This window comes from Trachypithecus francoisi, unplaced genomic scaffold (assembly GCF_009764315.1).
Source record: "Trachypithecus francoisi isolate TF-2019V2 unplaced genomic scaffold, Tfra_2.0 Lachesis_group17, whole genome shotgun sequence".
Classification (NCBI taxonomy): domain Eukaryota; kingdom Metazoa; phylum Chordata; class Mammalia; order Primates; family Cercopithecidae; genus Trachypithecus; species Trachypithecus francoisi.
Window position 1 is genome coordinate 292187 of NW_022681462.1, and position 21840 is coordinate 314026.

Sequence of the window (21840 nt, forward strand, 5' to 3'; positions counted from 1 at the left end):
GGTGCGAGAGAATGACAGGATATAGGCTGGAAAGTGTTTCTCATCTAAAGGTCTATTTGTTTTCCTCACAACATGGGTGCCCATTCCTGCTGTTTCTTTCCTAATAACCCAACAGCTGCCCTGCTAGGAAATGGGAGTTTTCCATAACTCCCTTGAAAAGCCATATCAGTAAGTCTATCTGATGGAAGCACGGATGGAAATAAGACCCCCTCTATTGATTATGACTTTATGAGTTTCAAAGAATCCATAATACTCGTTTAGCTATTGTGGGGGAACAAGCCAAGCAGATATCAGCAAACCAAAGACAGGCTAAAACCAGCCCTGAATGTCCTGTGTCTGGGCAAAGTGGGTGTGGACCACTGTATCACCTGGCTTGACAGAAACTGCCCATATAGACCTCCATGTCCCAGATATCTTTGCATGCTTCAGTCTTCATGGTTGCTCCTTTCAAATACTAGATAAAATGCCAGGTCGGCATTTATCAGGTTCCAGAAGTCCATCTGGTTATTGCTTGTGATGTCAGCAGCTGTCTTGGCCTCATTCTGCGGCTCTTTTCCGGACTGCTGTTTGCAACAGCTCCTCTATCACCAACGTGAGTTCATCATCAGTCAGAGATGGCCAGAAATGTCACAAGTCAATTCCTGCTATACTAGAGTTCTTTAAGGCTCTGGCCATGACACTAAGCCTCCTTGAGCAACTCTAAGACAGTAAGGGAGTAAGGGATTTGCTTCCCTGAAGTTCCTGGTGCTAGGACCAGAGCCCCTGTGTCATCCTCCCCCAGGGGCTTGTCTCCAGGCTCCTCCTCGTTTGATCCAGGCCTGTGCCTCTGCCTTCATCATGTGATCCTAACCACTGCTCCTGCTCCACCATGAGTCACTGCTCCTGGCCCACAGTTCTCCCTTGCAACAATGCTGCCATTAGAGGGACCAGGGGTCACAGGCAGTCATGCTCCTAGTCTTGGCCCAAATTCTCTAGGAAATAGAGCTTGAGGCAAGGATTAAGAGCTGGTGCTTTATGAGGTGCAAACCTAGGGCAACATGAGTGAGGAAAAGGGAGTGAAGCAGGAAAGGATGGGAAGAAATGCAAGATGATGTTTGCCTGTCGACTTTTACTCCACCAGCTGGGAGACAGATTATTCAGCATGTGCATCTACTCGGCTCTGTAAGAAGCCCACATTCCAATGTATGTGCAGCGACCGTGCCTCAGAGCAATAATGGGTAAAGGGAAGCCGAAGGAATTAATCTGCTCAGCTCCCTCTACCTCTCGGACACCCCCACACTTCAGGTGGCATCACCCAGCCACTCCTAGGGAAGCCAGACCCCACAACCCACTGTATGGCCCTTCAACAAGGCTGGAAGTGGTATGAGGGGTCCGAAACCCGAGTGTGCAGCTCTTTGGCCTTTGGCTGGCAGGAGAGCCTGGCACTCCCAGGCAGGTCACCGTCCAGCTGCAGGTGGTGCAAACGGAAGAGCTGAGTGGACTGACAGGCCCTGGCAGCTGAAGTGGAGCAAATGGCCGAGGGTCTCTGCAGAGGCCTAAGGGATGTGACGAGGCACAAGACACAGGCCCGATGAACTCCCTCTGCTGCTTCACTCCAAGCCTGACTTCCTGCCTCAGGTCTGCCTGCCTCTCACACTATCTGAGGCCTTTGGCACCTCTCTCTCTCTTATGTTCCCCAAATCTTCACCTGTTTGTCCTTCAGTCACTGATCATGTCAGTACTAGTAAATATTCTGGGGATGCTCCTTCCCCAGGGAGCCTGATCCCTGGTGCATGTGCACTGGGGGACACTCAACAAATAAAATCAATAATTATAATATCAGAAAGAGATAGGTGCTATGGAAAAGCAATAAAGTAATGAAGGACAAAAAGACTTCACAGAGATGGTGAACAGAGGCTTGGCGCTGGTGAGAGAGCAAGCCTGGCGGCCATGTGGGAGAAGGATTATGCAGGCTGAGCTGGGTGTGGTGGCGGCACCTGTAGTCCCAGCTACTCGGGAGGCTGAGGCAGGAGAATCTCTTGAACCCAGGAGGCAGAGGTTGCAGTGGGCCAAGATTGCGCCACTGCACTCCAGCCTGGGTGACAGAACGAGACTGTCTCAAAAAAAAAGAGTAGAGCCAACAGAATTTTCTGAGGAACTGGATGTGCGGCGTGAGATAAAGAAAATGGTGACTCCAAGATATCTGAATTGAGCAACCAAAGGATCAAGTTGCCATTTACTGAGGTGGGGAAACTGCAGGGGGAAGAGGTTTGGCAGTGGAGAAGGGGGAACAGCAGAGGTTCGCTTTCAAACATGCTACATTAAAGATGTTTATGAAACATCAAATCCAGAGATAGAGGAGACAGCTCCAGGTCAGGGTTTGGACAAGCCCAGGCTGGAGATATAAACTGGAAGCTGGCCGGGCGCGGTGGCTCAAGCCTGTCATCCCAGCACTTTGGGAGGCCGAGACGGGTGGATCACGAGGTCAGGAGATTGAGACCATCCTGGCTAACACGGTGAAACCCCGTCTCTACTAAAAAATACAAAAAACTAGCCGGGCGAGGTGATGGGCGCCTGTAGTCCCAGCTACTCAGGAGGCTGAGGCAGGAGAATGGCGTAAACCCGGGAGGCGGAGCTTGCAGTGAGCTGAGATCAGGCCACTGCACTCCAGCCCGGGCAACAGAGCGAGACTCCGTCTCAAAAAAAAAAAAAAAACTGGAAGCTGACCACATTTGGGTGGTATTTAGAGCATGTGGGTGGAACAAGATCATCTAAGAGTAGGCACTGCTATCCCAGTGTTGACAGAAGAAGAGAGGCCCAAGGCCTGAGCTCTGGGGCATTTCAACATTTGGTTGGTTCTCAGATGAGCAGCTTCAGCATCATCTGGGAAGTTGGTGGAAACACAAATTCTCAGGAACCACCTCAGACCACCTGAATGGGGGTGGAGTTCAGCACTGTGTTTTAACAAGACTTTCAGATGATTCTGATTACCATATAATTGTGTGCCACAAAACAGCATTTCAGTCAATGGCAGACCACATATATGATGGTGGTTCCAAACAATTATAATGAAGCTGAAAAATTCCTATTGCCTAGTAACGTAGCCATTAGCACAATACATTACTCGTGCTTGTGACAATGCTGGTGTAAACAGGCCTACTGCACTGTCAGTTGTACAAAAGTACAGCAATACAATTATCTACAGTATATAATACTTGCTAATGATAATAAACAACTATGTTACTGTTTAAGTACTTACTATACTATACCTTTTATCATTATTTTAGAATATACTCTGTATACTCCTACTTATAAGAAAAAAAGTTAACTGTAAAACAGCCTCAGAGAGGTCCTTCGGGAGGTATCCCAGAAGCAGGCATTGCTATCCCAGGAGATGACAGCTCCATGCCTGTTACTGCCCTTGAAGACCTTCCACTGGGACAAAATATGAAGGTGGAAGACGGTGAGATTGAAGACCCTGACCTTGCATAGGCCTAGGCTAATGTGTGTGTTTGTGCCTTAGTTCTTAGCTTTTTCTTTTCTTCTTCTTCTTTTTTTTTTTTTTTTTTTTGGAGATGGAGTGTTGCTCTGTCACCCAGGCTGGAGTGCAGTGGCGCGATCTCAGCTCACTGCAACCTTTGCCTACTGGGTTCAAGAGATTCTCCTGTCTCACAGCCTCCGAAGTGACTGGGATTAGTGGCATGTGCCACCACGCCCAGCTAATTTTTGTATGTTTAGTAGAGACGGGGTTTCGCCATGTTGGCCAGGCTGGACTCGAACTCCTGATAGGTGATCTGCCCGCCACCACACCTGGCCAGAAAAGGCAACTTATTGAAGGGCAATTCTTTTTATAAATTTAATGTAGCCTAAGTGTGAAACAGTTATAAAGTCTACAGTAGTTTATAGTAATGCCATAGGCCTTCACATTCACTCACCATTCAATGACACACCCAGAGCTGAAACCCACCCAACAGTTCCATAGACAAGTTTTGTTTGTTTTTTTTTTTTTTATAAACATAGAATGTGTCCCTTCTAGTCTTAAAGCTTGAAACTTAAATTTGTTTTGTCTGAGTTCCTTCCTCAGGAAAGAACTCCAGACCTCTCAAAAGTATCAAAGAACGGGCTGGGCACCGTGGCTCACACCTCTAATCCCTGCACTTTAGGAGGCCAAGATGGGTGGATCACCTGAGGTCAGGAGTTCAAGACCAGCCTGGTCAACATGATGAAACCCCGTCTCTACTAAAAACACAAAAAATTAGCCGGGCGTGGTGGCAGGCCCCTGTAATCCCAGCTACTCAGGAGGCTGAGGCAGGAGAATCGCTTGAACCTGGGGAGGCGGAGATTGCAGTGAGCCAAGATCGTGCCACTGCACTCCAGCCTGGGCAACAAGAGAGAAACTTCGTCTCAAAAAAAAAAGTATCAAAGAAGGGAAACTCACCAGATCACTACACTCAGACAGTAAGACACCAGGCCTCTCATGCATCATGATTGCCATCCTACCTCTCCTGAGTTCCTATTTTCCCACACATTGTTACATTTCTTCCCTGCTATATAAACTCCTAACTTCAGTGGGTCAAGGAGATGGATTTGATACTGACCTCCCATCTTCCAGGCTGCATCACCCAATAATCATCTCAGTCATTGGCTTCCTGTGCGGTGAGTGGCAGGACCTAGACCTACAAGAAAGAAAGTTAACTGTAAAACAGCCTCAGAGAGGTCCTTCGGGAGTTATCCTGGAAGCAGGCATTGCTATTCTAGGAGATGACAGTGTTTTGGTAACAGAATGACTTCCAGTCTTGCAAGCTCCAATCATGGTAAGTGCCCTATAGAGGTGCACAGGATATGTTGTATCCTATGTTATGTTTAGATACACAAATAGCATTGTGTTACAATGGCCTACAGTATTCACCACATAACCTGCTGTACATGTTTATAGCTTTGGAGCAACAGGCTATGCCATATAGCCTGGGTGTGTAGTAGGTGATACAGTCTAGGTTTTCATAAATACATTCTATGATGTTCACACAAGAACAAAATCACCTAAAAACGCATTTCTCCGGGGGTATCCTGGTGGTTAAGTGATGCATGACTGTTGTTTGGAAAACACTGGTTTAGAGGTGGAGAGAAGAGGAAATACCTCATGAGATTGAGAAAAAGTGACCAGTCAAGGAGGAAGAAACCCAGAAAGTATTTCCAGGAGCAGGGAGCAGCCAAGTGTTATTACCTGCTATTAATAAAGTGAGATGAGGACTGACAATTGATGTGGTAACAAAGAAGGGATATCTGTGATGGGGATGATTAGCAACAAGAAGAAAGGGGTGCTCCAGACACATTGAAACCAGCCCAATAGTCCCATAGATTTTATGTTGGATAAACATACACAGTGATTCTTTGCTTTTTGTTTTTGAGATGGAGTCTCACTCTGTTGCCCAAGTTGGAGTGCAGTGGCACGATTTCGGCTTCCTGCAACCTCCGCCTCCTGGGTTCAAGCAAGTCTCCTGCCTCAGCCTCCCGAGCAGCTGGGATTACAGGCGTGTGCCACCAGGCCTAGCTAATTTTTCTATTTTTAGTAGAGATGGGGTTTCACCATGTTGGCCAGGCTGGTCTTAAACGCCTGACCTCAAGTGATCCACCCACCTCGGCCTCCCAAAGTGCTGGGATTACAGACATGAGCCACCGCGACCGGCAGACTCTCTGGTTTTAAAGTTTGAAGCTTATACTTGTTTTATCATAGTTCCTTCCTCAGGAAAGACCCTCAGGCCTCTCAAAAAAGTATCAAAAGGTGATTCTGAGAGAGTATTTGATGAAAAAAAAAAAAGTATCTAAGAACTGAAACACAGCAGATGACGGCATCCAGACAAGGATACACCAGACCCCTCATTCATCATGATTGCTTCCTTATGTCTCCCTAGTTCCTGTTTCCCCCCACACGGTTACATTTCTTCCCTGCTACATAGACCCCTGGTTTTCGTAGGTCAGGGAGATGGATTTGCAGCTGGTCTCCCATCTCCTTGGCTGCAGCACCTGACTAAAGCCTTCTTCCTTGGCAATACTCCTCTCAGTGACTGGCTTTTTTGTGCAGCAAGCTGCAGGGCCTAGACCTTATCCCTGAGGTTTCCGTAACATCAGCGAGTGGTATCTTTCATATGAAGCATCTTGTGAAGGAAACTGCCCATCCCGTATCTCCTGCGGAAGGAAGGCTGGGGAGACTCCCTTTGGCTGCCATTTGAGCTGGCACAGCTGTGTCTCTACCACATGTCCTTTATCCCCACCAGCCCTAGCTGCCTGTATCAAACATAGCCAATCTATGGACCAGTTAGAGGTAAGTGTGGTTATCTGTGCAGAAGAAACCCAAAATAACAGTGGCTTATACAAAATAGAAGTCTGCATCTCTCTCAGGCTAAAGCCCAAGCTCTGTTCCAACAAATTACTCAGGGCTCCGTTCCTTCTACCTTGTTGGTTTACCATCCCTAGGGTGTAACCTAGTTCACAGGGCCCATGATGATTCACTATGTTCCAGGCAGCAAGGGGCTGGGGGTGCTGGGGAGGGCAAAGGGCAGGAATAATGATAAGCCTTGGGAAGCCTTGAGCCTATCTAAAAATTGGAGATTCTGTTGGAGAAAGGTCAATTGGACATTGTGGCTTGTATCCAAACACGCACATAGCTAATTAGATTTTCTCTTGGGAATCGGAACTGGACAGAAAGCTGGCACTTTAACGTGGGAAGGTAAGTGAAAACACGCACTAGCCTGAAGACCCGCCCACCCCTAGAGCTCCTGGGGAGTCTGCAAGACCTCCAGAATCCAGGCTCCAGGCTCCTTGGGGCAGCAGCACTAGTTTACTGGTTCTTCTTGGAGACGTGGCTCTTGTTGGGGTTGAGGTGATTTCGGGATTGAAATTCCATTTTTCTTTATTCCGAGGTGCAATATGGAACAAACATCCCCGCTCACTTTAAACTGAGATCCCCTCTGTGCCGGCCGCGAAGGGCCGATGCATGGAGGCGCAGCAGCGGGGATGCCGCCGGGCGCCTCCCCTCCGAGGGAGCACCGCAGCCCGGGAAGGATCCCACGTGGGTCAGGGGCGCGCCTTCCGCCGTCACCGTAGCGGGGATGCGAAAGTCCCACGTCAGGCGGGGTTTGGCGCGTCCGCCGCCCACAGTCGGCACTGAGGGAGGAGCGGCGCTTCGACAGCCACGGGCAGAGATTCGCCAGCTGGGAGCGCTCCTTCAGGCCGGTCAGGCGCGCGCGGCGCCAAGAAAGTCAGCCCAGGGGCAGGAGGCCGCGGGGTCCTCTGGGAAGCGGCGTTGGGCGTGAGGGTCGCCAGCCGCGCCCGCGGAGGATTCTGGGAGTGGTAGTCCGGCCTCGCGGTTGGCCGGCGCTAGGCGTCGCAGCCCGCGATTATAGATGCCTGTGTAGTCGGGCTCGGCTTGACAGTGTGGCCGGAGGTCGAACCCAGGGTGGAGGAGGGCTGAGCGCATCCCCTTTTAGTCTGAGTGCCCGGGAGGAGGGTGGCGGGAGGACCCCCGGGTGGGGGCGCCGGGCCGCCAGCGCGTGCGTTCCGGGCCTCTTGGGATACCCGAGCGGCGGACCCCCGGCCCCTTCCCCCGCGGCGGTTGCCTCCAGCGCGGGCTGGAGGAAGGAGACTCCATGGAACCTGGGGGCAGAGGTGAGCATTTGGGAGTGAGGGGGCCTTGGTGCCCGCTGGAGAGGGAGAAAGGGAGAAAGCCTGGGGCAGGCTCAGGAAGGAGTAGCGTCACGAGCCCCTTCCTGCTAGCCGGTCTCACTTGGGGTTTTGAGGGACAGCCCGCCACTTCCATTGCCCTCCTGGTCTGTAGGCGCTGGATGCCTCCCTTGCCCACCGGAAGATATCAACACATCTGAAGTTTGGCTTTTGATAATGACTTCTTTTTTGATCCTAGAGGAGCCCCATAAGGCAATAGGAAGGGACTATCTGACCCTTTTGGAAGGAAGGGAAAGCGGGGATTTGAGAAGTCACGGAGTTTGTTTACGATCTTGGTTTGTTTTTGCTGGTGGTGGTGGTTTTTCCGTAAGACCCATCACTTTTCTGAGTCAGTCGGTATCGTATCAATACCTGAAAAGCCAATGTTCAAAAAGAATTTAGTCTTCGTTCATCCTGTGAGCCTGAAATACAGCAGAGGTGAATCACTGAAGCATGGACATACGAAGACTTGGAGTATTATTTTGACTACTTAGCACATGCAGGATAAAAATATGTTTGATTTGTATGTCTAGATGCTCATTCTACTGGAGTTTAACGGCAGAGGAGAACAGGAGGAGCCTGAGGCAGCGATGGTCAAGGCTGTCTTGATTAAAGGATAGTATGCGATTGTCCTTTGGTTCCCAGTGTTGACTCTTCTTAGATGACAACTAGCTGGTGTGTGGCACTTCCTGCTAGTTTATTGCAAGGAAAGAGTAATCTTCATGGCTCCTGTCTCCACTTTTAGGATCACTTTTTGAGGACTCAGACCTTCTCCATGCTGGAAACCCAAAAGAAAATGACGTGACTGCTGTGCTGCTGACCCCTGGGTCCCAGGTAAGTTTAGATTTCTTCTTTTTTTTCCTTCTGTTCTCAGAGCAAGGATATGTTTCCTTCCATTGTTACAGAATTGCTCAGCCCGGATTCCTAAACCACTGGGTTCATCCTGATAAACTGATGACTGACGAACCCCACAGGAAGTGCTCTTGGGTTGTGCAGAACTCTCTTCCCAGCGTTGCTTTCTCTCTACCCACTGAATGTTTGCTGCACACACACTCAGTACTGTAATTGGCCTTGGTGAGGTGCAAAGAAGTAAAAGCCACTTGCTCCTGCATCGTGGAGTTTACTAAGGCAGTGAGAGATATATAAATAAAATAAACATGAGGAAATAGATATGTTTTAAACGTAGAAATGATTGGTCCAGACAAGTCATAAAAGTCTCTGAAAGAGATTTTTTTTTTAATCATCTGTTTGGGAGAAGTGTGGGATAAAAACTGTACTTTGAAAAACAAGAGAGATTGGGTAGTTGGAGGGTAGAATAAGGGAATATTCCAAGAGAGAACAGCTTTGGCCAAAAAAGGAAAAAGAGTCTTCAAATAATGAGGGAGTTGGAGGTCTTTCAAGGATGTGTGGATGTGTGAGTCGCTGTGGGGTGACCTAGACTGTGGTAAGGGAAGCTTGGCTGTGTTGTACCCAGACCCCAGGACAATCTACACTCAGTCTTATTCCAGAGGCCCCATGAAGGTTTTTAGAGGCCCAGCAGGACAAAACATGCCATAGCTGATTGGAGAGAGAAGATTCGTAAAGATGCTTCTGTAAGATCTGGCCAAGACAGTGGGAGATTGGCAGACCCTTTGGTTCAGGTGCTGGGACTCTGTTTCTGTCACACCAGGCCTAACAGCATACAGGTACTGATGATCCTTATAAAACCATGGGAGAAAATGCCAGTATTGATTTTGATCTGTGAATTTGCAGATTGAGTTCAGAGAGATGAGGGGAGAGAAAGTCAGTAGCACCTGCTGACAGTGTCTGATTGGCCTGCCTGTGCCTTCCCAACCCCGGCACATGCACTTAAGTGAGTAGATTGCTGAGGTTTTCTTAGGGAACTGAAGTCTGAGAGCAACTGCCTGTTAGTCTGTTGGTGTTAGCATTGTTTGTACAGAACGAAGATGGTGCAAGTTATATTACTTGTGCTGATTACTCCTGAGGCATATGACCTTATGTGTGGGATTTCTTACTTAAAGTGTTAAAGAGTGTATTTTGGGCAGAGGATTTTCAGAGTAGGTGGTTCTTTTAACTTTATGTCATTAGGTGCATTGTTTTACTAATAATTTTTGAAAGACTACGAAATATACATTAGAAAGCTGAATACAAACAAAATTAACCGTTTGATTCATATATATATATATTCATTCAAGGGGCTGTGGCCCAAGTGGTAGTTTAAAGAGCCGTACAACTGATTCATTTGCTAACCCAAGGACTGGTTTATTTTACTTTAAGTTAAACTATAGTTGCATAGAAATTTAAAAAATAGAATTTGAAAAATTATTAGACATTTGTCTTAGCAGCAGTAACAGACTCAAAAGAGCATTACCTGCTCTACTCCCTTATTTCAATATTTTAGTAAACAAACTAAACTTTGTGCCTGTCATCTAGAAGAAGGTTAGGCTAAATACTTCTGGAGTGTTTTCTGTGTTTAATATGCTTCTGTTCTCCTCCCCACTTCTGTTCCCATGCACACTTTTATAGAACACCCCATTTAAACTTATTTCTATTAATTCTTGTTCCTTCCTTCCTTTCTTCATTCGAATATTCAACGAATATTTACAGAGTTTCTACTCTGTGCCAAGTACTAGGGCTGCTTCAGTGAACAAAAATAGACCTGGCCTCTGCTCCTGTGGAGCTGATGTTAGTCACAAGGTCTCCTCTATGTGTACAACCCAAGGGGAAGGAAGGAACATGTGTTCTAACAGGAGAGTCAGGGAAGGCTTCCCTTGAGTCACACCTGAGCTGAGATCTGAAGGGAGAGAAGGATTCATGTTGCTGAAAGGATGGGGCAGGGGGCAGAATATTCAGGAATAGGAAGCAGGATGTGTAAAGGGGACAAAGGGAATAGGACACACACTTCAAGCAAATGAAAGAACGCCGCTCGCTGGGCGACAGGGGCAGACTGATGAGGGTCGTCGTGAAAAATGGCAAGAACACTCTGGGAACTTTCATAATATTTTGGGCTTCAGATGCTGTTTTACAAATAAGTCTATATTCTGTGACGTGTAGGAAACGTCTTAATTTTTAATATATATGGAACTGATTTCATTCTTAGGAAAACTGGAGAAAACAATACTTCAATTTCTTGACCCCTATATATTTTAAAAACTATACCATAAGGAAAATATTTAATTCAGAATTACATTTTTCTCTCCCTTTTCCTGTATAAGTAGTAGCAAATTCTGTAGTTCTGTAATTTATTGATAAATAAACTAAGAAGTTCATACCTTCAAGTTTTGCATTGAAGGTGCTTTCCTTCCTACTTGCAGGTAATATGCATTTCTGTTGCCTGGAGGCAAAGAGTGAGTCTGTGGACTACAGATTCACCAGAGAATGTTAGTACTGGAAAGGGTGGCCGAGGCCTTGTTGTCTGCCCTCTTTTTATCCTTCCTGTCTTCCTCCTCCTGTGCTGTCAGCGTTAGCCCTCTTCAGAGGCCTCTAGAAGGAGGCTCGTTGGTGGGCACCAGTGTGTTTGGTTTTTCAGGAACTGATGATCAGGGATATGGCCGAGGCTCTCACCCAGTGGAGGCAGCTGAACTCTCCTCAGGGAGATGTGCCTGAGAAGCCCAGGAATCTGGTCTTGCTGGGTAAGGATGGCTCCCCTTGTGCCCGTGATTTCACCCAGTGTGGTACCTTGGTCTCCTCCGTTTCTAGGAGCTCCAGGGTCCTTATATTCAATGATTCTTAATTCTAGTAGGGCCTGAGACAGGCAATTTCTGCCTTTTGTTTCTGGATATAGTTTTAACACTCCTGGAATTAGACATAAACACCTTTATTTTATAGACCTGTAGCATCCTTCTTGTCTACTCCTTGACCAAGGATGTGGAGACAAAGTGCTAATGAAAACAACTCTTAAGAGAATGGATGCTTATTCTTTAAATAGGGGGAGGTGAAATTGATGAGACTCAACCCCCTATCAGTCTTCCTACCTCGTGAGCACTGTTGAGGAAGAAATGGAGAACTGACCTCACTCTCTCCCTCTCTTACCGTGTTCCTGAAGACCAAGGAACGAACACTGAGGTCTTTACCAGACTCCTTTTTCTTTCCCTATGAATAGGGCTTCCAATTTCCACACCTGATGTAATCTCTCAGTTGGAGCACGAGGAGGAACTGAAGAGAGACGTTTCGAAAGCAGCCAGTCCAGGTGCGTGCGTGTTGAAAACAGCGCGCGTAAAACCCAGGTTGTCAGTGGAAATGCTTATGGAGGAGGAGCCTGTCCAGGTATTGCTAGACCCATGGAAAAGTTGAAGTCCCTGTCTCTCCCCTGTGCCACATCCTAGCTCCGTGGATGGTAATCTGTTTATAAAGTTATAATTTGAGTTTTTAGAAAGTAAATACTTTCTACTCTTTCACACCAATTCTTTTCCCAAATAAGGTGCAATGAGACCAACATTTTAATGTTTGTTAATAACTTGCTTGGGTTCAAGGCTCTAAAGCAGGATTTTCCACGTGTCATTTTATCTTTGCCGGACGCCATATTTTTGAGTCTCAGACCAATGACTGTAAATTCATCTCTGGGTTTTCCCTTGCCACCTTCTCTGTCTAAGCAGAGGCGGCATGGCATGATGGTTAAGACTGCAGACTTTGGAACTAAGCTCCTTGGTTTAAACCCGATCTTAGGTACTCATTAGCTTTGTGACCTTTAACAGGTGACTTATGTTCTCTGTGACTTAAATTTCCCCAATGTTGAAATGGGGATAGTGACAGCACAGAGCTTATACTGTTGTGGTGACGATCAAAGGAAATAATCCAAGAGAAATGTTTTAAACAGTACCTGGCTATATGCTAAGCAAATGATAGCTATTAAGTCCTCGTAACTTTTTTGAAAGATGTTATGGATTGACCCTGTTACTTCTGTCAAACTGGATTACTGCAATAGACTATTGGTTAATTATACTTTCTTTACTCTTATCCTTGTAAAATTGAGGCAGCATAATACTGCTAGATGCCCCAATGAGTTGCTTCCTCTGCCGGTTCTGTATTCCTCTCCCTGCTTTCAAAGCCGTTGTTAGTCTACCTGCCTAACTTTTTTGCCTTCTCTGTTCTTCAGTTTGAACTCTTAACATCAGATAGGCAAGTCCCTCACTGTCCTCCACTAACCCTATGTTCTTCATGAACATTTGGGGCTTTAATTTTTCCACTACCCTTAGCTGGAAGTCCATTTGCCTTTAACCTATTCTACCTATTTGTCCTTTAAAATCCCAGGCACTTCCCTGAGTATACTAGTTGAGAACACTGTATTGTATTAATTTATTTCATGTAGAGACATGATTGGAATGGATATTAAAGACCGTTTAAGCTTGCAAGGATTTAAACATTTTTAGCAATGAAGCTTTTCCCCCTCAAATTCTTACTAGGAAGACCAGGAACTTGGGGCAGGTATCTTGAGAGGTTGGGGACGAATCTGAACACATGGAGTTTCAATCTTCCTCTCCCAACACACTGCTGTTTTTCTCTTTCTTTCTTTTCTCTCTTTTTTCTTTCTTCTTGGTTCTGTTTTACTCTTTCCAGTTTGCTGGGTCTAGGGTGATGGTAAGCAATCAGAGGTGATTAGTTGCTTTCCAGTTAATAAGCTTTGTGCTCATTTGAGTTTGTAGACCTGGACCATGTTGAATGCTAGCTTCTAGAATTTGTGTCTCATCTTGAAACAGTAGAAGCAACAGATTTTTGTGAAAGGGAGATGGTTTTCAGCAATTAGTCTTTTAGCTGTGGTTGGGACATACTGGAGTAGGAAAGGATTGGTGGCAAGGAGATTAGCTAAAGATGGTCATTCTCGAGGCAAGAAATGATAAGGCTCTGGTCAGATGGGTACAGTGAGTCTTTGGAAGATCATCTTTCTCTGATCCTAGCCCTGTCTCCTCTAAGTCCTTTAAAAAAAAATCTGCTATTTCTCCACATCACCTCTTGTTAGTCTCGTTCTGTTATTTTTCGTTATTTCCTATCCTGCTGCATAGGGGAACGTTGAGTACCTGTACACACTCTCCTTTTACGCAGCTGTACTTCTTTGTCCAGTCATCTTTTTTTTCTTGTGTTCTCCCAAGATTGCAAGACTATTTTTGAGAGCTTTCAAGTTCATGTGTTCCCTGTAAATATTCTTAACAAACATGTCTCATTAATTTCCTACCCCAGCAGTTATTTTTCTCTCAGTGTAGGAAATGATACACGTGTGTATTTTTGCTTGTTTCAGACTGGGAAACAATACCAGAAGGCAAGGAGCTAACTCCAGAGAAGGATATTTCTGAAGAAGAATCGGCCCCTGGGGTGTTAATTGTAAGATTTTCAAAGGAAGGTTCTAGTGAATGTGAGGATTCTTTAGAGAGTCAGCAGGAAAACCATGAGAAACATTTAATACAAGAGGATGTCACTCAGAAATCTTCTAGGGAGAGAAGTTACCAATTTGATGAATTTAGAAGAAATTGCACTCGGAGGTCCTTACTTGTTCAGCAGCAGGGAGAGAGACTACATCATTGTGAGTCATTTAAAAATAACTTAAAACAAAATTCTGAAATAATTAGGCACGAGAGAATTTGTGCAGGAAAGAAACCTTGGAAATGCAGTGAGTGTGAGAAAGCCTTCAGTTACTACTCAGCTTTTGTCTTACATCAGAGAATTCACACCGGAGAAAAACCCTATGAATGTAAGGAATGTGGGAAAGCCTTTAGCCAGAGCATACACCTTACTCTGCACCAGAGAATTCATACTGGAGAGAAACCCTACGAATGCCATGAGTGTGGGAAAGCCTTCAGTCACCGCTCAGCCCTTATTCGGCACCACATCATTCATACTGGAGAAAAACCCTATGAATGCAATGAATGCGGGAAGGCCTTTAATCAGAGTTCATACCTCACTCAACATCAGCGAATTCATACTGGAGAGAAACCTTATGAGTGTAATGAATGTGGGAAGGCCTTCAGCCAAAGCACATTCCTTACCCAGCATCAGGTCATTCACACTGGAGAGAAACCCTATAAGTGTAACGAATGTGGCAAAGCCTTTAGTGATCGGTCAGGTCTTATTCAGCACCAGAGAACTCATACTGGGGAGCGGCCTTATGAGTGTAACGAATGTGGGAAAGCCTTTGGCTACTGCTCAGCCCTGACTCAGCACCAGAGAACTCACACTGGGGAGAAACCCTATAAATGCAATGATTGTGCCAAAGCCTTCAGTGACCGCTCAGCCCTTATTCGTCATCAGAGAACACACACTGGAGAGAAACCTTACAAATGTAAAGATTGTGGAAAAGCATTCAGCCAGAGCTCGTCTCTTGCAAAGCATCAGAAAACTCACACTGGAGAAAAGCCCTACAAGTGTAAGGAATGTGGAAAAGCCTTCAGCCAGAGCTCATCCCTCTGTCAACATCAGAAAACTCATGCTGGAGTGAAAACCAAGAAATACGTCCAAGCTTTTAGTGAGCATTTAACCTTTGGCCAACACAAGAGAATTCATACTGGATAAAGACCATGTACATGTGGTACATTCAGAGCATACTTATTGAGCATTTACCATGCTTGCCATGGGGATCTACAAAGAAATTTAAGATGGTGTTGCAAAAAAGTGATTGAGAAGTCACTGCTGATATGGGTTGTAGCATGATTATAGACTGAAAGTATAGTTTTACCTTTTTAAAAGTGTTCTGGCAGAGGACACTGAATTTCCCTCAGGAAAGAGGGAAATTGTTTGTAACACCCTAACGTGTATGTAAATTCCCATATCCTTGGGAGAGAAATGGGGTATGCTGTGGTGGAAAGGGGGCATCTTGACTGTGCTAGATATTTTCATAATACTAAGAATATAAGTTTTAGAGAGATAAGTTATACTTTTAGGGAAGTTGCGTGAGTAGAAATAAGAGATTGAGAATTCACAATGAGTTTGTCCAGAGTCAGGAGTGGTGGTGGAAGGGAAGTTGTCCTTCGTTCTTAAGTTTAAAGAGCCAAAGGAAGTAGAGGGAAAGGGTAGAAAAAAAGAGCTCGGGGAATGAACCCAAAAAATGTTGAGTATGTTAACTACTCAACTGAATGTTCACAACCGTGAAAAATATTAGACTTCATAGTTGTCCTGTTGAAAAGTTTCTGTGAGGGCAGCTGAGGACTGTTGGCTGCAGGGTAATGCAGGGTGTTTGCGTCTGCGCTTTCTGTCTTTTAGACCTTGCTTACTGAGACATCGCCTACTAAATCATGTTAATTTCCAAGGGTCGAGAACCACAGCTTAGAAAATTGAGTACAGAAGAGAACTTTGATGCGTTCAAACTGTTTTAGGGTATCTGAATTACCTGAGAATGTGCTTATTTATAAAGATTTACCTCAGTTGTATCTAGTTTGTACCTTAGATTTTGTATAGCTTATAGTAAAGTTTAGTTGTAGATTTGCACTGACACTGCATGTTAGATTATGAAAAGCTGGAAAAGACTTTGAAATACCTTTTACCATTTTACTCTTGGGTAGAGGCAGGTGGCATTTTTTATATATTTTTTTTTCATTGAAACTTTGAAGATTATTGGACACATTATTTTGAGTGCAGAGTTTTTAATTTTAGGAAGTTGTACTGTGTTGTATCTTGGTGTGAATTTCTTTTAGTTTACCCTATTGGGTTTGCTTAGCTTCTTCAATGTGTAGGTTTATGTCTTTTGCCAAATTTGGTAGATTTTCAGCCCTCATCTCTTTAAATACATTTTAGCCCCCACCTTCTACTTCTTTTCTCCTCAGACTCTAATGAAAGAAATGTGCACTCTTTGGTTGTAGTCTCACAAGTTCCTGAGGCTCTGTTCATTTTTTCTTGATGATTTTTGTCTGAATCTACTCAATCTGCCATAACAAGATAGCATAGACTGACCAGGTGACTCAAAAAAATACGTAATTCTAACGGTTCTGAAGGCTGGGAAGTCCAAGATCAAGGTGTCTGCTGACTCTGCTTCTAAGGAGGGCTTTCTTCCTGGCTTACGGATGGCTGCCTTCTCACTGTGTCTTCTCATGTCCATAGTGCATGCAGATGGGCCAGTTGGGAGAGGGAGAGAGAAATAGCTCCCTCTTCTTATCAGTCCACCAGTTCTAGCAGATTAGGACTCTGCCCTTATTACCTCATTTAACCCTAATTACCCCCATGAAAACCCTGTCTCCAAATAAATTCACATTGGGGATTAGGACTTCAACGTAATTTTGGGGAAGAGGGGATACATTTAGTCCATAACGTTCCACCCCAGCCCCCCACCGAATTTATGTCCTTGTGTGCGGAATACATTTATTCCACTCCAACAGCCCCAAAAGCCCTAACTCATTCTAACGTTAGCTCTAAAGTCCAGACCTTCAAGTAAATATCACCTAAATCAGATACGGGTAAGACTCAAGGTACAGTTCATCCTGAGGCACAATTACTCTCCAGCTGTGAACCTGTGAAACCAAACAAGTTGTGTGCTTCCAAAATACATTTGTGGTCTGGACATAATGTAGGCATTCCCATTCCACAGAGGGAGAAATAGGAAAGTAGGAGGAGGGATGTGTCCTGAGCAAGTCCAAAACTTAGCAAGGCAAATTCCATTAGGTCTTGTGTTTTGTCAGATCTTATGAGAATAATCCTCTTTTGCTCAGTGCTTCCCGGACCCACTGGGGTAGAGGTCCTATCTCTGGTACTGTCAGGTAGCCCCTCGCCCAAGCCTTTGCTGGGCAATTCTGCCCATAAGGCTTCAGTTGGAGGCTTTCTGTTGAAACCAGGGTGATGGTTCCACCCTTTGAACAGGGGGCATCCCCAGTGGTGTGTGAATTCTTTTCAGGGTCATTCTCTTTTCTTGAAGGATAACACATCTTCATAGACAAATGGCTCTCTAGTCTGGTTCTATAGGATCTAAAAAGTCCTAAAGCCTGCCTTCATTTTACTTTGTTGTTTTTCTGTCCCCTTTAGTGCCAGGTGGCTGTGTTTCTGCTGTTATAATCCCATTTATATTCCTGGCTTCTCCTGGGGCTGCTAAACCCATTTGATCTATTTATCAAATGGTTGAAATAGTTTTTAAGCCACACGCTTAGTGTTTTCTTCATAGCAAAGTTTCTCATATTTTTGTGATACGAATGGAATTTTCACATTTCTTTAATTGTGCTTCCTTGTTTCTTAACAGTTCCTTCTTCACTTAATCCCTCTCCTCTCACATTTTACTACAGGCAGTAAGGGGACCCAAGCTGCACCTTCAGTACTTTGCTTAGAAATCTGCTAAATAAACAGTTTCATCACTCTCAAGTTCTGCCTTTCAGAAAACACTACAAAAGTTCAGATAAGTTTTTTGCCACTTTATAACAAGAGCCACCTTTTTTTTTTTTCTGGTTGTAATAATATGTACCTCATTGCTATCTGAGGCCTTGCCAGAGTGGCCTTTAATATCTGCATCTCTAGCATGTACCTCAAAACTCTTGGCCTCTACCCATCACCCTGTCCAAAGCTGCCTCCACATTTTGAGGCATATGTTACAGCAGCATCCGCCTTCTGGGTACCAGAATCTCAATCTGCTTGGTCGGCCATCACAAACATCCATGGACTGGGCGGCTCAAACCACAGAAGTTTATTTCTCAAAGTCCTGGAGGTTGTAAGTCTAAAATCAGGATCCAACAGTGTTCAGTTCCTGGCTTGTAGATGGTTGCACTCTCACTGTGTTCTCACATGACCTGTTCTCAGTGCACAGTTGTGGAGAGAAATTGGATTGGGACCCCACCTTTCAGGTCTCTTTTAACCTTAATTACTTCCTCAGAACCTATCTCCAAATATAGTCACATTGAGGGTTAGGGTGTCAACATAATGAATTGGGGTGGGGGGACATAGTTCATCACAGTTTTCTCTCTCCAGATTATTTTCTGTTGTTCTGTCTTCCAGTTCACTGGATCTTCCCTCTGTCGTTTTGATTCTGCTGTTGAGACCATCCTTGAATTTTATTTCAGTTATTGTACTTTTTAGTTGCATTTGATTCTTTGCTCTGTTTCCTTGCTGAGAGCCTTTCTTTGCTTATTTTGTTTGTATTAAGCATGTTTGTAATTACTCATTGAGGCGTTTTTGTGATGGCTGCTCTCAAATCCTTGCAGGTTATCCTAACATCTGTGTCATCTCAGTATTGACATCTTTGGGTTATCTTCTCATTTAAGTTGAGATTTTCTTGGTTCTTGGTGTGATGAGTGATTTTCAGTTGAAGTCTGGACATTTGGAGTATTTTGGTGTGAGACTTGGTATCCTATTGAAGTCTTCTGCATTGGCAGGCCTCCTCTGATACCACTGTGGTGGAGAAAGTGTTGCGGGGGGTGCTGCCTCAATTCTTTAAGTTGGTGTTGGAAGTCCAGGTTCACCATTGGCCTCTAATGACTCCTGGGGCAGGGGTCCTCACTACTGCTGGGCAAGGGTGGGATTTACAGCTCCCCACTAGGCCTCCGCTGACACCGCACTGGCCAGGGAAGATCAGGAATGCCTTGTTACTGCTATTTACGTGGCCTCGATTGACAGCATGGTGTGGGGTTGAGGGTGACATCATTACTATTGGGAATTGGTGTAAGTCTTGACCCCCCACTTGGCTTCTACTGAGACCACAGCAGTAAGAAAGAAGAGAGATGGCTCTGAGTAGGGGGGACACTGCCAGGGTGATGTGTTTAGGGGTGGGTTTTAGAAATCTATCTGCCCACTTGGTTTTCTCTGATACCACCCCAGGCTAAAGGTGGAGGACTGAGAGCCTTGTTACAGCCTGGTGACGGTGGAAGTATAGGCCTTTGTTGGTGGGGATAGGACCATAGCTTGCTTCTGTGGTCTTTTAAGTAGGATTGTGGTTTTCTAAACATTTTCTGTCTTGCTAGGCTACTGCCTTTCCAGTCCTTTGGCTAGAAAAAGCAGATTTTTCTTGGGGCTTTTTTTTTTTTTTTTTGGTCTGTGCCTGTGCCTGTTGGCATTTCTGGGTTGTCAGCTTCTCTAGAACCCAATCTGGGATAGATGAGGCAACAAGAAAACCCAGGAAAGTCACTGCTGTGTTCTTCCTCAGGTTCTGTTCTCTCTCCACCTTTTAGAACTTTCTTATATTTGCTTTGTATATAATATCCCAGATTTTTAGTCGTACTTAGTGAGAGCAGTAGGAGAAAGTAGTGCTCCACCTTTCCCGTGACATCCTTGTGCTTGACACTGAAATCACACATCAAGTTGTGGTATATATAGGGTTTGTGATATATACAGGTCATTTGTAACCAGTTAGGAATAGGTACTAAAAGAAATGCTCACTGGATTCCTGAGGATAAGCTGCCAATTTGATAGGTAGAAACTATCAGCCTGCTTCATGTAGCTTTGAAGGAGCAATAGTTTATAAATTGAGGAAACACCAGTATTTAATTGTAGGTTATAAACTTGAGAAGGATAGGTATGACTAAGAATATAAACTGTAGGGTTAAATTTTTTGTATTTGTATTTTTGTTTGAAAAGCATATGAGAAGCACTGGAGAACTGGACTCAGAATTTCAGATTTTTTTCCAATTGTATATTATCTACATGTGGCTATCTGTTCCCTTTCATTTGCCATATGACATGAGATCATAGAGAATCAACAAAATAAAGAATGAAAATAACTGAGATTTGGGACAAGTCACCTTCATCCTTTGAAATCTATTTCCTCATAGATAGATGTGTTAAAATTTAATGCCTACTTGAGAATGATTAGAGTTAGGTAGGAAATGAATGCAAATGTGGTTTGTAAGCTATCAGGTGCTATGTAACTATTAGGTATTAATGATACAGTCATTAGAAGACATATCCATCATGTGTGCTTCACAGTGGTGGCCCAATAAAAACAACTGTGAATATAGTAGAATGATACTTTTTATCTTTTTAAATAAGTTTTCTGGGATCCTGTTAAAATCTGCATCTTTTGAGATGACCATGTGGCTCCTTTTAATCTATTAATGTGGTAAAGTACATTGATTTTCTGATGTTAAAGAATCCTTGCATTCCTGGAATGCAATTTCGTGATTTTTTTTCTCTGTGTCTGGGGGAGTTTGTGTCCCTTGAATTTTAGTTGCATTCATCTGTTAAACTGGGGTTATTGTGTTTGTAGTGTGTGGTTTGGTTGGTTTTAGGGGCTATTTAGATTTACTATTTCTTCTAGAAAGTTGTAGGTTTTTCTAAGAATGTATCCTTTTTGGTCATCAAGTTGTTTAAAATGGTTTTATTTTCACGTACTTGTTCTATCTGAAGTTATGTCCCTTTTTTCTTTCCTAATATTGCTTATTTGTATCCTCTATTGGTAATGTTTCTAGAGATGTGTCCATTTTACTAGTCTTTTAAAATAACTGACTTTTTAAACTTTTGCAAAAATCAACTTTTATCAAAGTGCACAATAAAATTCACCCACTTAAAGGTGTTTGTTTGACGAAGATATTGCCCTTGTGACTACCACCGTAATTGTGTGTGTGGTTATAATAGTTCCTCCTTTTCCTCCTCCCTCTCTCTCCTCCTTCCCATCTTCCTCCTTCTCCTTTCACCCCTTTCTCTTTCTTTCTCCCTTCTTCCTTCCTTCCTTCCACAGTTCTGTCTTAAAACAACCTATATAGACTTGTGTAACCATCACCACAAAGGGTACAGAACAATTCCACTGCACCAACAACTTCCCCTTGTGCTGCTTTTTTTAAAGAGTGGCTCCCCACCCCTCATTGAGTATAAAGGCTTTGATTTTCATCAGTGTTGTGTTGTTTATTAATTTTTATTGCTGAGTCGTTTTCCACGTTAGGTGCTACAGTATTCTTAGCCATTAACCCACTGAAACACATTTAGGTTGTTTATAATTTTTGGTGATTATGAATAAAACTATTACAAAGATTAGGTTTTTGTATGAACATAAATTTTCGTATCTGTACGGTAAATATTGGAGTGAAATGGTTAGGTCATATGGTGAGTATATGTTTACCTTTGTAACACAGGGCCAACCTTTTCCAGAATGATTGGTTAAATTTGTTTTCCCACCAGCAATGTGTGAAGATGTGGTTGCTCCATAATTTGCCAACACCTGGTATTCTCATTGTTTTTATTTTATCCATTCTAGTAGATGTGTAGTGGTATCTCATTGTGGCTTCAGTTTGTATTTCCTTAATGACTAATGATGTT

At 44.2% G+C, this 21840-nt stretch overlaps 1 protein-coding gene and 1 long non-coding RNA gene across 2 annotated transcripts in view; one reads left to right on the plus strand and one right to left on the minus strand.

Moving 5' to 3' along the window:
- Nucleotides 1–7261, minus strand: part of LOC117099572 — a 30864-nt gene extending 23603 nt beyond the window's left edge. The window contains exons 1-2 of the long non-coding RNA XR_004443889.1: nt 6930–7261; nt 4578–4655 (exon numbers count right to left, since the gene is read on the minus strand). This is a non-coding gene — a long non-coding RNA (uncharacterized LOC117099572). The remainder of the gene's footprint in view (nt 1–4577; nt 4656–6929) is intronic.
- A 3-nt stretch (nt 7262–7264) lies between these two features.
- LOC117099570 (zinc finger protein 501-like) lies at nt 7265–21096 on the plus strand. Its single transcript, XM_033238816.1, has 5 exons — nt 7265–7644; nt 8444–8532; nt 11228–11330; nt 11801–11887; nt 13931–21096. The coding sequence occupies exons 1-5, from the start codon at nt 7626–7628 to the stop codon at nt 15196–15198; spliced, it is 1566 nt and encodes a 521-aa protein (XP_033094707.1). The 5' UTR covers nt 7265–7625; the 3' UTR covers nt 15199–21096.
- Nucleotides 21097–21840: the final 744 nt, after the last annotated feature.